Below are 13528 nucleotides of genomic sequence, written 5' to 3'. Positions count from 1 at the left end.
TTGTTTTAATTGTCAGAATTTCAGTTAAATCAGTGTGTCAGCCCTCCTAAGCTCCGTGTTGCACATCCATGCTTGCCTGCCATCAGCATAGTAATGAATGTGACCCGAGGTGCTCAGTGTCTCACGGTGCACTTCACATTGCTCTCTGTTACAAATCTTGTTGCTTTCCAGCAAGATGGTCTCTGCCAGCAGTTTCCTCGGATATGCCAACAATAATTACGAGCTTTGATTTGAAATACTGTTCGCACTACATACATGTGAAGCGGTGCTGTTTAATGTGTGAACTTTTAGAGAGCAGCCGGAACATAGCTGTAACAGCTTGCTTTTAAAAAGTGTATCCCGTGTCCCAGTCAGGATTGAAGATACTGACAAGAAAATTTGGGGAAAATTAACTTTCAATTCCTCTGTCCACTTCAGGTAGGTGCAGGCAGAACCGTGATCCCCTATTTGCTGCCACAGCAGGAGACGTTTAGCAGTTGAGTTACAGCATGTATTTTGTCATGGCAGAGGGAGGAATGAACAGGACCAGATGAAGGTGGCCAGGATGGACTGACAGCCTCTTGAGCAGTTTTCAGAACTGGGTGCAGTGTCCTAAAGCTGATGGTTCAAGAGCTTTCACAGCTCTTCAAGAAGCTCTTGGCTTTGGCTACAGCATCCTTTCTCTAACAAAGATGTTCTGAAATTCAGTTTTTCCCTGAACTGATGGCACAAAATGCTCTTTTGCTTGAGAACAACAAGATTCTGGGGCTTCAGTGCACTGAAAGAACCACTCAGTGTATTAGGTTGCAGTTTTGTGTTGACCGTTTCCCATATTCCCACAGGTTGAAATAGTGACTCACACCGGGCCTCATCGGCGCCTGTGGATGGGCCCACAGTTCCAGTTCAAAACAATTCATCCCTCTGGCCAAACCACTGTCATTTCATCCAGTTCGTCAGTGCTGCAGTCGCATGGTCCCAGTGACACCCCACAGCCTCTTCTGGACTTCGATACAGATGATCTTGATCTCAATAGTCTCAGGTAAGAATAAGATGAATTTCTGAGCTGTTTCACATTTGTTGTGTGAGTACCTTACCTTATGCTTAAATGAGGCCATCTGTGTAGAACCTGTAATAGTTTTCACCAAGCTTGTCCAGATGAAAGTCTAAGAAAAGCGTATGACTCAACAACAATAAAAATTCATCCAGGCTAAACAGCTTAGATTCCATTTTGCCACCTCTTCCTGTGTAAATTACAATGAAAGATAGTAACAAGTCTGTTCTTTCATTGTAGGTGGCCTTGAAAGGTGGCCTTGCTCACTGTTGTCTTAGCTTCTACAATTCTGCATTACTTAAAAAAATAATTCTCTCAGTCATGAGTAGGAGCGTTGTGCCATGAAGTGGTCAGTATGTTCAAAGAGTAAGGGAGCTTCTGGAATATTGTTCCCCTTCCCCCTTTGTTTTTTATTTTTATTTTTTCCTTTTCATTGCTTCCTTCTTTTTCCCTCCTTTTTCACGTATTTAATTCATCTGTTTTTTGACATTGGCTGATTTGGAATTGGGAAGGGGAGGCCTAGCAGAGTGGGGCTAAACGTGGATTTAAAGTTATGGATAGCAAGCAATTTTGTAGAACTCCTTTATGCACCATTTGTTTCTGTGCCCTGTCCAGTAGCTCTCAAGATTTAACAACATCAACCAATGACCAGTCCCATTAAAAGCGAGCAGGTTGGCCTTGGGCTGAAAATACATGCTTTTAAAATGTGATTTCTCCTTGCATATGATTGCTCCTGCAAGTAAGAATATAAATGTAAAATATGTTATTAAATGATATTTTTATGTTATCCATATGCATACATTAACAGAAAGCAGAAAATTAAAAAATGAATATATATGTATATAAATGAATACATATATATACATGCACAACAAAAGTAGTAGGCATTTACAGATGTACCTCTTCTCCTAAACTGGTAAAGAAATTGTTGCTGTTCAGGAGGAATTTAGGCAGTTTGGATAGGGTGGATTTATTAGGGGGAGGAGGTGGTACTCACATCTGAGACATAATTTAGGGATATTCACATTGTGCATGGTCTTGATCTGTCTGTAGATGGATTATCCATACCTTGGCGCCACAAAGTGAAGGAAAATTGGCAGATTTCAAAATAAGTAGTTGCTTGATTGGTTGGCTGTTTCAGGTTTGTGATTTGATTGTAGCCCTCTGAGCAATGATTTTGACCAAGGTGGTAACTGTAACTTATCATTTAGGATTCAGCCAGTTCGTTCAGAACCTGTTAGCATGCCGGGGTCATCACGTCCGGTTTCTGATCGCAGAGGAGTTTCAACAGTGATTGATGCTACCTCAGGTAGAAACACGCTTATTTTTCTGTTTTCTTTGATATTCGAGGCATTCATCAATCTTGTCTTTTTTTGTCTGGTAGCATGTTTACTAATTAATGCTATATACTTGAAAGGTTATCATTATTTTCAGCTGTGCTGTAGAGTACGTGCTGTCTTATACAAATATATACTGAAGGCTAAAATAATGATGACTTTTTTCCTCTTACCACTCAAATTTGAAGTCACAGCATTGTCATAAAATATAAACACAATATTTACATGAAGTTTAACATAAGCTGTGGAATGCTAAGAAATGTGTAAGCTAAAAAGCAAAACACTTGCAAATACTAACACTGAAATGCTTTTATTAATGAGTGCCTAAAGCATAGAATATTACAATTCTGTCCCATTTACAAAATACCTTTCATTGAAATGTAATCATAAATGTAATTGATTTCTGTGAATAGTCAAGACAACAGGGTAGTTTAACTAATGTTTGTGTAACAGTCGCATTTTCACTACTCTGCTCTAAAAGAGTGTGTGTAAATTTAATACTACAGTGGTTACGTTAATATCAACATAGTAATATATGTACTATAAAGTTTTCTTCTTTTTTTCTCAGTGCTGGGGTATAGTCTATATAAAGAACCAAAGACAGCAGAGCTTTATATTTTAGTACAGCTGTATAGCGTCTGAAGGTTCCACACAGCAGGATTTTGTCAAATAAAATCTCTCACAAGTAGAATTATTAAACACACAGCATTAGTCAAACAGTCAAGTCAGAGAGGATTTTAATCTTTAGTGATTTGAAAATCCCTGGAGACTGCTGATTGGATTGAGGTTAAACTGTAAAAGGAGACTGTAACACATACAGAAAGTGATTTCTGAAGGTTGTTTTAAAGAGAGTTAAAATAAAAGCTCCTGTTCCAGACTCTGTTTGCTATAGTTATAAATTCTGAGTCCAAGATACTATATTGTTTGCCAAATTAATTTATTTGGGTATTAGAGGATACTTCTCAGGTCTGTTTATATCTGAGTTCAGTAATAACTACATTTACTTTGGGTATTGAGGATTGTCATTCTAAATTCCATTTTCAAATATTTAAAACTTGCTAAATTAATTCACATTGAGCTTAGACAGACATCTGATGCTGGTTACTTAAAGGGAATTGTATTTGTTTTAGTATATGTGAATATAATTTTGAAAATAATTATTTGACATATAAGAAATTATAAATGCATCAGTTATGATTTTTTTTTGGACTAGTTCATCCCTGTCTATTACCCCTAGAAGTTACAAGCTGGAATCACAGGAGTGCTTCTGTCTGTGTATCTGACACTTCAGATTCAGACTGATTAATGGCATAGTTGTTCTTCGCTATCAGTGTGACTGTGCCAGCTGATACAGATAGAGACATCTAGGTTATCAGGGTGGGGGATTCTTTGTATTTTTTTCCTTGAGTGTGAATGGAGCAGTACAGTTCCCTGTAGCAGGGATACATATTAATTGTGGTATACAACTGTTCTGTAACTGTGCTGTGTTCTGAAACTGTTTTGCTCCAACGACACTAGAAGCAATAAACCACATAGGACCATACCTCTTCTATGCTAAACAACCCTTCGTATAGTATAGATGGGGCCTTAAAGTGAAATGGCTCATATGAATGTGATGAAGCTCTATTGGTAATGCATTTAACATGTGTGTCCGTATTAAAATTGCCAAAGTCAATTGTATACATTGTTATGACACTAAAAATATATTTACTGTACAGCAGTGACTCAATTTTATTGTAACACCTCATAAGTTTCTTATAAACAATACATGGATTTTGTTAGAGACATGCTGATAGCAGTATTTTATTTAACTTCACTGCCAGGCAGTTTGGATTTGAATTGATTTTTGATTCAGGGACTTTAGCATCTATTTGCAGTTTTCATATTGCCTGGTTCTTAGTCCTTTCCCATGCAGAAAGCATTGGTCTGTGTTAAGGATAGACATGCCAGGTTATGTGAGATGGTACAGGCACGTGAATTCTGCTACGGAGTAGAAGAGACGCAAGAAAAAATGTGCAGTGTTTTTTGAAATTTTATGTGATTCTTGTAACAGAGCCCAACAACAGAAAGAAGAGCACATTAGATTGCTTTCTTTTCTTCCTACCTTTGAGATGTGTGGAAAACTACATTAAGCTCAGCTGTGCATGGAAAGGTTTATTTTAAATGTTCATGTGCAACATTGCATATTTTATATTATAGCTCACTACTGTAAATATTCTCATTTCCTGCTATTACCAAGGCATGCCCTAAGTGGCTTGCATTCTTTATGGAAAACAAATTTATTGGAAAATACGTTTTTAGGTTGGAAGGATTTTTTTTTTTTAAGTAGGTCATAAATTTTTACTACCTAAGCTGAACCAGGAAGTGATTCTTCAGTTATGACCCATGCATTTGAGTCTGTTGCACTTTATGAAGATGCTTATCTGGCTGTTTGATTGCCTGTTGCTTAGAGATAGAACCAGCGTGGCGCCTCTCCTTATCTAACTCCATCACTTGTTCTTCCTACCAAAAGATTTCAAGTACATGTTTATCATCTTTAATTATTCTTCTGCCATTCTTTATAGCTTCCTTCCTTCTCCCCCGTTGGTGACAACTCTGTCGTTGCATTTAATAAGATATTTGTACATTTTTTCAAATGTGATTTTACATGTGTCCATAAAACTGTGGCATACTAACAACAATATACTCTCACAAGGTCATTTGAAAAAACCTCCATTTTAAAAAAAGTGAAGAACTCAAATACTTCTGTCAATCATGACAATTTGCAATAGCATTTTCAGGGTAATGGCACTCATCTATAAAGACTACATGGATACATCAGAAAAAAAAAAGGTAGATTTCAATATAATTATCTAAATCGTACTTACAATTCTTCTAAGATAATCTTCCCTGTGTGTTGTTTTTTTTTTTTTTTAATTAAATCTTTAAGAAAAGTTTGCAAAAATGTAGTCACCTAAAGTTACTGGACATTTGTTCTTCAATGCACACACTTCAGTCATACGCATCATAGAGAGAATGTACCCTCAAGGATTAAATTAACTGTAATTCCAGATGCTGCTCCAGATTCACAGTAAGAAATGTTAAAGGGACAACATTGGGTTTAAAGCATTATAACGCAGGAAGCTTTAATATACACCAAAAGAAAGACTTGTCTGCATAGCAAATAAATGCTTAATGTGTATGGTAAGCAGGCACGTGCACTCGTGTGTCTGTTTCCATCCTTGCTGAAGATATGCTGAGGCTATTGGCGTATTGCATCAGGTTTAACAAAGGTGAGGTGGGAATACAGAGATCACAGATAGAAATTTTGTGGCTGCAGACAGCTGGCTAGATGGGAGAGGCTTTCAGTCAGGTTGCATTTAAGACTTCATTAGACAACAGGTGCAAGAGAAGCCTTTTAAGTGCCCCATCTGCAAGAGATGCTGCAGCTGAAGGTCACACTCTTTATGCAACTAAACCAATGAACCCTGAGAGAGAAATCAGTACGGCAACACAAAATGTGTATTTCAGAATGACCTGGCTCTATTTCAGATGAGTGTTCTACAGGCATGACTTAAAAACCTTATATTACCTGTATGCATTGAATGCTGTTCCTTTCCTTGGTGTGACTAGAATTAGATAAGTTTTTGCATATTGAGGGTATCTAAAACATAATGGAAACTAATCTAGAAAGCAGAAGCATTGCCTAGACATGTAATTGAATATTACCAGTGATGAATGAGGCACTTTTCTGAGTTTTACACTATAACCTATAGGGGAATAATGCGTGTCATATACACCAGAAAAATCAGAACGGATAGAACCCTGCTAATAATAAATAATGGAGAAATTAAAGGGGTGCAGCGGGCTAAGGTATCTGCACAGAACAACAAATCTAGACTTTCAGAAATAGAAAACTGCTAGAGAAAGGGTGATCAGGACCTGCAACAAAATCCTAAATCTGGTCACACAACTGCACATTTTTTAGGGCAAACATTTCACTTAAACTGCAACAGATGTGTTGAAGGATTCAGGTATGCTCAGTCATACCTGTAAATGCAGCCCTGCTTTGTTAAAAACCGTGCAAACCTGTGTGTGGTTATTAAATACCCTGCTTATTCCCTCACGCAAAGAGGTTTTTGATAGTTACTCCTCAGTCAAGTAATGATTCGGTTGCATTGTCAGCTGAGTAGAAAAACATTGACAAAGAAGAAGCTGTCTGATGGCTCCTCTGCATCAACCTTTTCCTTCCCTACTCAGAGTGAGTTCTCTGTTTCTGTCTTGATTTGCACAAATACAGAAGTTATGGCAAGAAAACTTTCAATGAATGAAATTGTAGAAGAAAAAGATCCTGAGTGTTTTGTTTTTTTCTTTGGATTGTGCATGGGGCAAGGGGAACGTTTTATGTTTTCTTAAACCTGGCACGCGCTGTGCTTCTTAGGGATGCACGCATCATTTTTTAATGAAGATTGTTTATTGCTGTTGCATGAAGCATTGACAATACTGAGCTCTCTTCTGGTTACCTCAATCAATGCCCTCTTAAAGTTGGCTTGTAATTTAGTACTTCCCTTTTCTTTTCTTTGTGACTGGCTGGCCATGGATGGGTAGCTTGGTGCCTGCAGAGGGTTTAATGAACAGAAGAACTGACTTGGGGCTTGGGTTTTGTGGGGGTGGGAGGTTGCCTCACCTCCCTTCCCTCTGCCTGTAAAGGATCTTTTATTGTTCATCACCACACCTGTGAGATAGGGACCATGGGACAAATTCTTACTGTCCAGCAATGCTCTCACTCGGAATTTAATAAACACTTCTGCTGTCACACCTTAAACCATCTGAGCTCTTTTCTGTTGTACGTGCGATCAAATATTTATTCCCAAATGCTGTACACCAGAAAGTGCTGCCTCGGAGTAGCGGAGATCAGTTATTCAGGTAGTAAAGATGTGTGAATGCAGCTGGCAGATGAAGTCACCAACATTATGAATTCCCAGGCTGTCCTTATTGCCACAGGCAATAACTGACAGGCCTGAGCGCTCGCTGGTTTCCCGTTACGGGCGCTGGTAGGGCCCGAGGAGTCCTGGCGTCACGGATACCTGAGCTGCCCTGCTTGAGTGGAGCCGGCTGGGGCTGCAGGGTGCTCCTGTGGAGAGATGTAATCAATACGGTCTGGAGTCCTTGACCTGAACCTGTAATTACCTGGACGGCATAAAGGTAGTTTGTTGTTGCAGATAGCGATTGCACTCCGATCCTCTGAGTATAATGCCGAGCTTTGAAGCCAAGGAAGAGATTTGGCCCTCGGTCTATTCTTCACAGCAGCCAGGGTTTTAATAATGGTCGGATAACAAGCTGCTCTTAGAGGGCATCACCTGCTTGGTGACGGCAAAAAGACATACCCAGTCCTGGTGTTTTCTACTTCTACCTTCTGTCAGTTTAAATTTAAACGAGTTGAAGTTGTGATTCTTTCCTGTAACAACTTCCAAGCAAATTCCATTAATATACCTATTTAAAACACTTATTACGTTACTTATTTGAAAAATGTTTTTGGTAGTATTTCCGGGCTAATGATAACGTGTGGGATATACTCAGCTGTTTTTTTAGTGATGAGTTATCGCACGCTTGCATGTGCTCCCTCCATCTTACTTGTGTGTCTAACTAAATAATTGCTCGTGTATGTGTTTGTGAGCCACACAGTACAAAATTCTGGTACCTAGAGTTTTCTCAACTTGAACTAGTTTATCTAATTTGAGAAAATGTTATCTGATGATTTCTGAAGAGGGCCTGAAGACAGAAATGACTTCAGCAGGCTCTGAGATGCCAATGCAGTATACATGATTACATCTCGAAACAGCTATGCCCTATAGACTACAAAGATGTGAAGAGAAACTAAAATGACCTGACACTACTGGCTGGGCACTTGGTGCTGGATCATTGCCTGGCTTGGGAAAAGACTCAGCTGCAGGGAAACATGGAGTAGCATTAATGTCTTGAAACACTGGTGGGTGTTTTCTGGAGGCAGGAGAAGTATGCTGAAGAGGAAGTGCATGGGTCAGTGACAGAACGGCAGCAGAATCAATCTGCAGTGATTTATTTTTGCCTCCCTATAATGGTGGTAGCTGGGTTAGCCTGTCAGCTCTGGAGTTAACAGAATGTGGTCATGTGGGGCTCTCAAGCCTGGCACCCTGCAGGTGATGAAGGGGACTTCTTCCTCATCCCAGTTTGCCTCTGGTTTAGCTGAGGAAGCTGGTAGCAGTTGAAGGAATTCAGCTTTTCTCAGGTGGTTGTTCTTTGACGTGTCTGTGCCCATTAGCTTAAAAAAAAAAAAAAAAAAAAGAGAGAGAGAGAAGAAAAAGGCATTACATTCAAGTTAATTTCACAGACACAAGTGAAAATCAAAATCCAGCAATTTCTAGACATTTTTGTGTTAGGTTCAATCTGACTGTAAGCAATGTAAATTACTCAAGGTGCTCACAATCATTGCTCACCTTCTTCATCTCGCTAATGTGGTTTTTGGTAACCCACAGGATTCTGCCAAACAATAACAGCAGCAGTTTCCACGTTGACATCATAGCTAGGTGACAGCATAACCGTGACCTCAGCAACGTAATATCAAAATACCAGATAATGAGATTTTTCTTCAGATATGGAGGTTAGTCACAGGGAGGGCTCCAGGGAATACGTTAATGGTCATTGGTGCAGCCCCCAGTTGCTCAGACAGTTGTTCTCATGTCACACAACCCACTTGACGCGTGTACCAGTGGTCCATTAATGCAGACAGTGGAGTGTCTTATTGCTTAAGTGTTACATACTAACTTCCAGCTGGGAAAGCCACCTTCAGTTCACATAATGGCTTGTCAGCTGAAAAATAGCAGTGTGCTAGGGCATGGTCTGTTCCAAGCATATAAATGTCTCCTGTTTATCTGTGGGGAAAAAGTCCGTAACTCACGGCAGTGTTCTGCATATCAGGAGCTCATTCTGAATATAAGATTGTCTTGTGTACCCTTTTATTGTCCTTCATTAGCAGTTGTTGTTAATGTTTTGCATAGATAGCTTTAAAGCTCAGAATAAGTGGAAAGTGTTGATTCTAATCATATCTGACACCACAATCTTCTGTGGAACAACACATGAGCTGAGATTCCCGATGGGCTCCTGTAGGATACAATATTTATTATAGCTTGAGATCTGAGAGCTCCTAGCTACTGTTAAACTTACAAGAGATCCAGAAACCTCAGTGTCTGTACTTGTGTTTTTATGGATTGCACAGAAATAACGCACTGTGCACTATTTGCAAAGAAGCATGTTCATTGACATGTTCCTTTTATACAGTACTTAAAGGAATCATTTTATGAATCTTAATATTTTTGTAAGCTGGTATTATATGCTCATCTATTAATCTAGACTGTTTGAAATGTTCTAAAAGTGTTATTAGATGTGCAAGTTAAAGGATGAATGTTTGAACACCCACTTGCACATGAATTTTAAAGTCAGTATTTTTCAGGCAAAGCTCTCATTTAGAAAGTTTTCCAGTTTATGCTAAGGAGATGTCCCTATTTAACAATTCCCTAAATTAGGCCACCCTTCGTAGTTTTTGCTCACTGTTTTCCATGTTTGCTATGAAAAACCTCTAAATGTGCTTCATTATTTCTTGTTTCATCTTCTCTGGTCTGGACCGTCGTCTCTGTCAGACACTTAGTTTGTCACCCTGCTGATTGCTTGCTAGTTCTGGGCCTCTTGAGACCCTGCAAGTTGTCCTCCCCTGTTTTCAGGAACTGTTCCAGCCCTTGTCCTCAGGGCCCTGTGGGCTGTTCCTTTTGTCTTTCAGCTTCCTCCTGCCTGCCAAATACCCAGGAGGTTTGATGTCCACAGCCCGGGAGCACAGCAACCACCTTAATACTGTATTGGTTGTGATAGCTTCTTCCGAACAATGAGATCTGTAGGTGTCAAACTGGGCATGAAGCAGTCTTGAAGAATGTTTTTTGTTTATTTTTTAAAGATGCTTGGAAGTGGTGGGGCATCTACTAAGCAATATCTCCTGGTTTCATAATGAATCATTTTTTAAATTTCTCTCTTCATTATCAGATAAAAATAGCTTAAAAAAAAAAGGTGTCCTGGCATGTTTATTTTTTTCCCAAGTTAGATGATAATGCTATATTTTAAATCAAAATCAGCCTCCCCAAAAGAAGGAGAAACTGAGGAAGAGGAGGTAAGCTGCTCTGGCTGTGCAGCCAGTGAGCTCTCAGCTGTGCACTTACGGGGGTTGGCCTCCAGTGTTGTACCAGAAAGCACTTGCAATATCATCACAGTAACGAACAGCACATTTGTACAATGTCTGTCTGTTTCTCCAAAGAAATGAAGGGCTAGATATTCCTGAGTAAACCTAACCTCCCTTAAATCTCTGATTTTCTTCTCACTTGTATTCCTTCATACTGCAGATAACATTATAATATTTATAGAATCATTAAATAATGCGAGCTGGAGAAAACTGTGTTCATCTGGTTCAACCCAGTGCTCATGGTGCAAAAACTACACAAGCTCTCTACAAAGACTCTTTACCCTGAGTATATCTGGTTCTCTACTGAAGTGGCTTTAAACAAGAGCACCAGTCCTCACATGTTTTTTCTTAGCGTATTGTCAGCATATGCACCTATTTTCACCATTGTTAATCCAAACCCAGCATGTTTTAGCTATTGTTCATTCAAGTGTAATATTGATGAGGGAGCAGAAATGTGGGTTTAGGTAGATGTCACATAAAACTGAACTATGTGGCATGATAAATTAGCCAGGCATTTGATGTGTTTTTAAGGTGGAGTTTGATCCTTTGAGGATGTGTTAATCACTGCCTTCTCACTCAGGCTCCTCACTGAAGTAGGGATGTCCTCAGCTGGAAATATTTACAGCTAGGTTGAAGTACAGTCTGCTGGTACTTACTTGTGTGTGTTTTATTGTCTCAGTAAAGTAAGGGGTAAAAAAAAAAAAAAGAAAAAAAAAAGATGGAAAATATGTTGTTTTTCTTAATTATCCAATCCCGTGAAATAGCCGTCGGCTTGCAGTTGCCTTTGCTCCTCCCCCTGCCTTGGACTCCATCCCTGGCCTGATCCCAGGCAGTTTTTAATAGCGCTTTATCTGCTGCTTGTGCTGCTTTTAACTTTCACTTTTTATTAGAACCAAAGCTAAATTGGGTGCTAGCACTGGAGCTGTGGGTGGAGCGCTGCGAGGAGCCAAGGCTGGTGCCAGCGAGCGGTGGCCGCAGAGCAGCTGCGGGGGCAAGTGGTGGTGGGAGCGGGGTGGCAGGGGCCCAATTGTCCCTGTCCTCCTCCACCCGTTCCATCTGCAGGTCCAGAGCTGCTGCTGGTGCCCCCAGCCAGGGAGCTGCACACAGGAGCATCGTGGTCTTATGCTGCTGAGCACTGGGACAGCCTGCCTGGGGCTCGCCTCCTTCCAGAAAGAATTCAGTCTGAGGGAGCACGTAAAGCCGAGCACTTCGCGTACAAAACCACAGAAACCGTACGGTGCTGTTCCCCTTGTAAAGGTGAAAACAAGCAGGTCACAGTCAGTAAATGACAGAAAGCAGACTTGGGATTATTCACATCATTAGCACAGGATTTCTCCAGATAAGAGAAGTGGTATATGAGCCTCTCTTGCCCTGAGGCTGTCTTTGGTTTACTGCACAGGGCGTGGTCCTTTAAAATGGAGCAAGAACAGGGAAAAGAAAAAGGTGGTAATATGACTAACATATGGTTTTTGCTGGAGTTTGGCCACAGATTTAAGGCCTCCGAGAGGATTCCTGGGGCCTTCGTATGCTATCCCAAAACCAACACAAAAGCCTTTCCAAATACATTTTATAAGCTCTGTGATTGTAATAGCCCTACCAAAAATCCCATGTCCCCAGGTCAAGAGGGGTCCAGGCCCTTCTTTTCTGAAACCCCTGGCTTGCCAAGTCTCTTGCCTGGTATTTCCCTCCAGCAGTGGGCAACCGTTTGTGCTGCCTGTGCCGGGTGCATGGTGCAGCTTCAACCGTCGGGGCATCCAGCACAGCTGCTTTCCCTTGAGCTCACATCTGCTGCTAGCGAGCGGGGCCTACATGCGATCACTTGCCTGGGCTTTTGTCCCAGATGCGGCTGGCCCTGGCTGCGTGCAACCCACCTGTATTTCTGTGCAATTCACAGAATTTGCTAGGCTTTGGCACGGAGGCCGAAGGCTTGCTCGCGAGTATCTGGTTGGGTTTGAACATTCGTTTTGGTGACCGGCTGCTGTCATTGTCTCTTGTCTTACTTTTCCTTTGCGCTGAGTTATAGTGCCATTAACGGGAGAAATGCAGTGCAGGAAATGCAGACTCTGCAGTTCACAGCCTCTCCTCTTGTTAGGACTCTTCGGAGTGGTTTCTAGTCCTGACAATACCACTCCAGGAAGGGCAGCCTCTGGAAAGATAGAAGCAGCAGAAGCAGCGGATGTAGTAAAGATCTTGTTAGCTCTTTGCTAGCAGGACATTAACTGAATTTGCATTACCTGAATAATTACCTCTTTAGGTTTTGACCTGTATTGTTTACAGCATGAATGGTGAGCAAATCACTGCGTGTTATGCTGCCTGACCATCGGTTAAAATATGCTTTAAAAGTAAGTGTAACATTCTCTTTATCATGGTCGACCGTCAGATTCAGGAATTGACCACAAGACACAATCCTCTGCAAGGCTGTTCATGTTCTTTGTGGATTTCTTTTTAACAAACTGAAGATTGCCACAAGTTTGGAGACCAAATGGGATGCTGCTCTGCTAGTCTTTGGTTTATTTGTTCCTTACAAACAAACAAACAAAACCCAGCAACAAACAGTATAGAGTGAAACACTTACATGGAAGCACATTTTACCACTGAAGTTAGATAAAAAATTCACTATATCATAAGCGGACCATTTCCCCCTTGATTTGTGTCCAAAATATGAGGAAAAGCATTGCAGATGCATTATGCATTTTACAAAAGAACATATGCACGCATTTAAATCATTTACATTTCATCTTCGCTTTCTCTTATTTTTAACCCATATTATAGTGAATGACAGCATGTTTGGAAAACCGAGGTTGAAAGCAAAGTTTAAACTTTCATGCACAATAAGCTAAACTGCAAGCAGTGCTTCATTATTTCATGATTTTATTTCAAAGTTTTGCTGATGCCTTTTCCTTTCTCTCCACTGAAATG

General features: G+C 40.4%; 1 protein-coding gene across 8 annotated transcripts in view; it reads left to right on the top strand.

Annotated features, from left to right (window-relative positions):
* The window catches only part of BCAS3 (BCAS3 microtubule associated cell migration factor), a 353644-nt gene that overhangs the window by 163035 nt on the left and 177081 nt on the right, over positions 1-13528 (top strand). For all 8 annotated transcript variants that reach the window (XM_082776135.1, XM_082776133.1, XM_082776131.1 and 5 more), the window contains 2 exons: positions 822-1018; positions 2242-2339. In XM_082776135.1, the coding sequence (XP_082632261.1) occupies positions 822-1018; positions 2242-2339 (295 nt within the window). The remainder of the gene's footprint in view (positions 1-821; positions 1019-2241; positions 2340-13528) is intronic.

The sequence above is a fragment of the Aythya marila genome, assembly GCF_965140915.1.
Source record: "Aythya marila genome assembly, chromosome: 20".
Classification (NCBI taxonomy): domain Eukaryota; kingdom Metazoa; phylum Chordata; class Aves; order Anseriformes; family Anatidae; genus Aythya; species Aythya marila.
The sequence above is the reverse complement of the archived record's forward strand: the minus strand, read 5'-3'. Positions and strand labels throughout refer to the sequence as shown.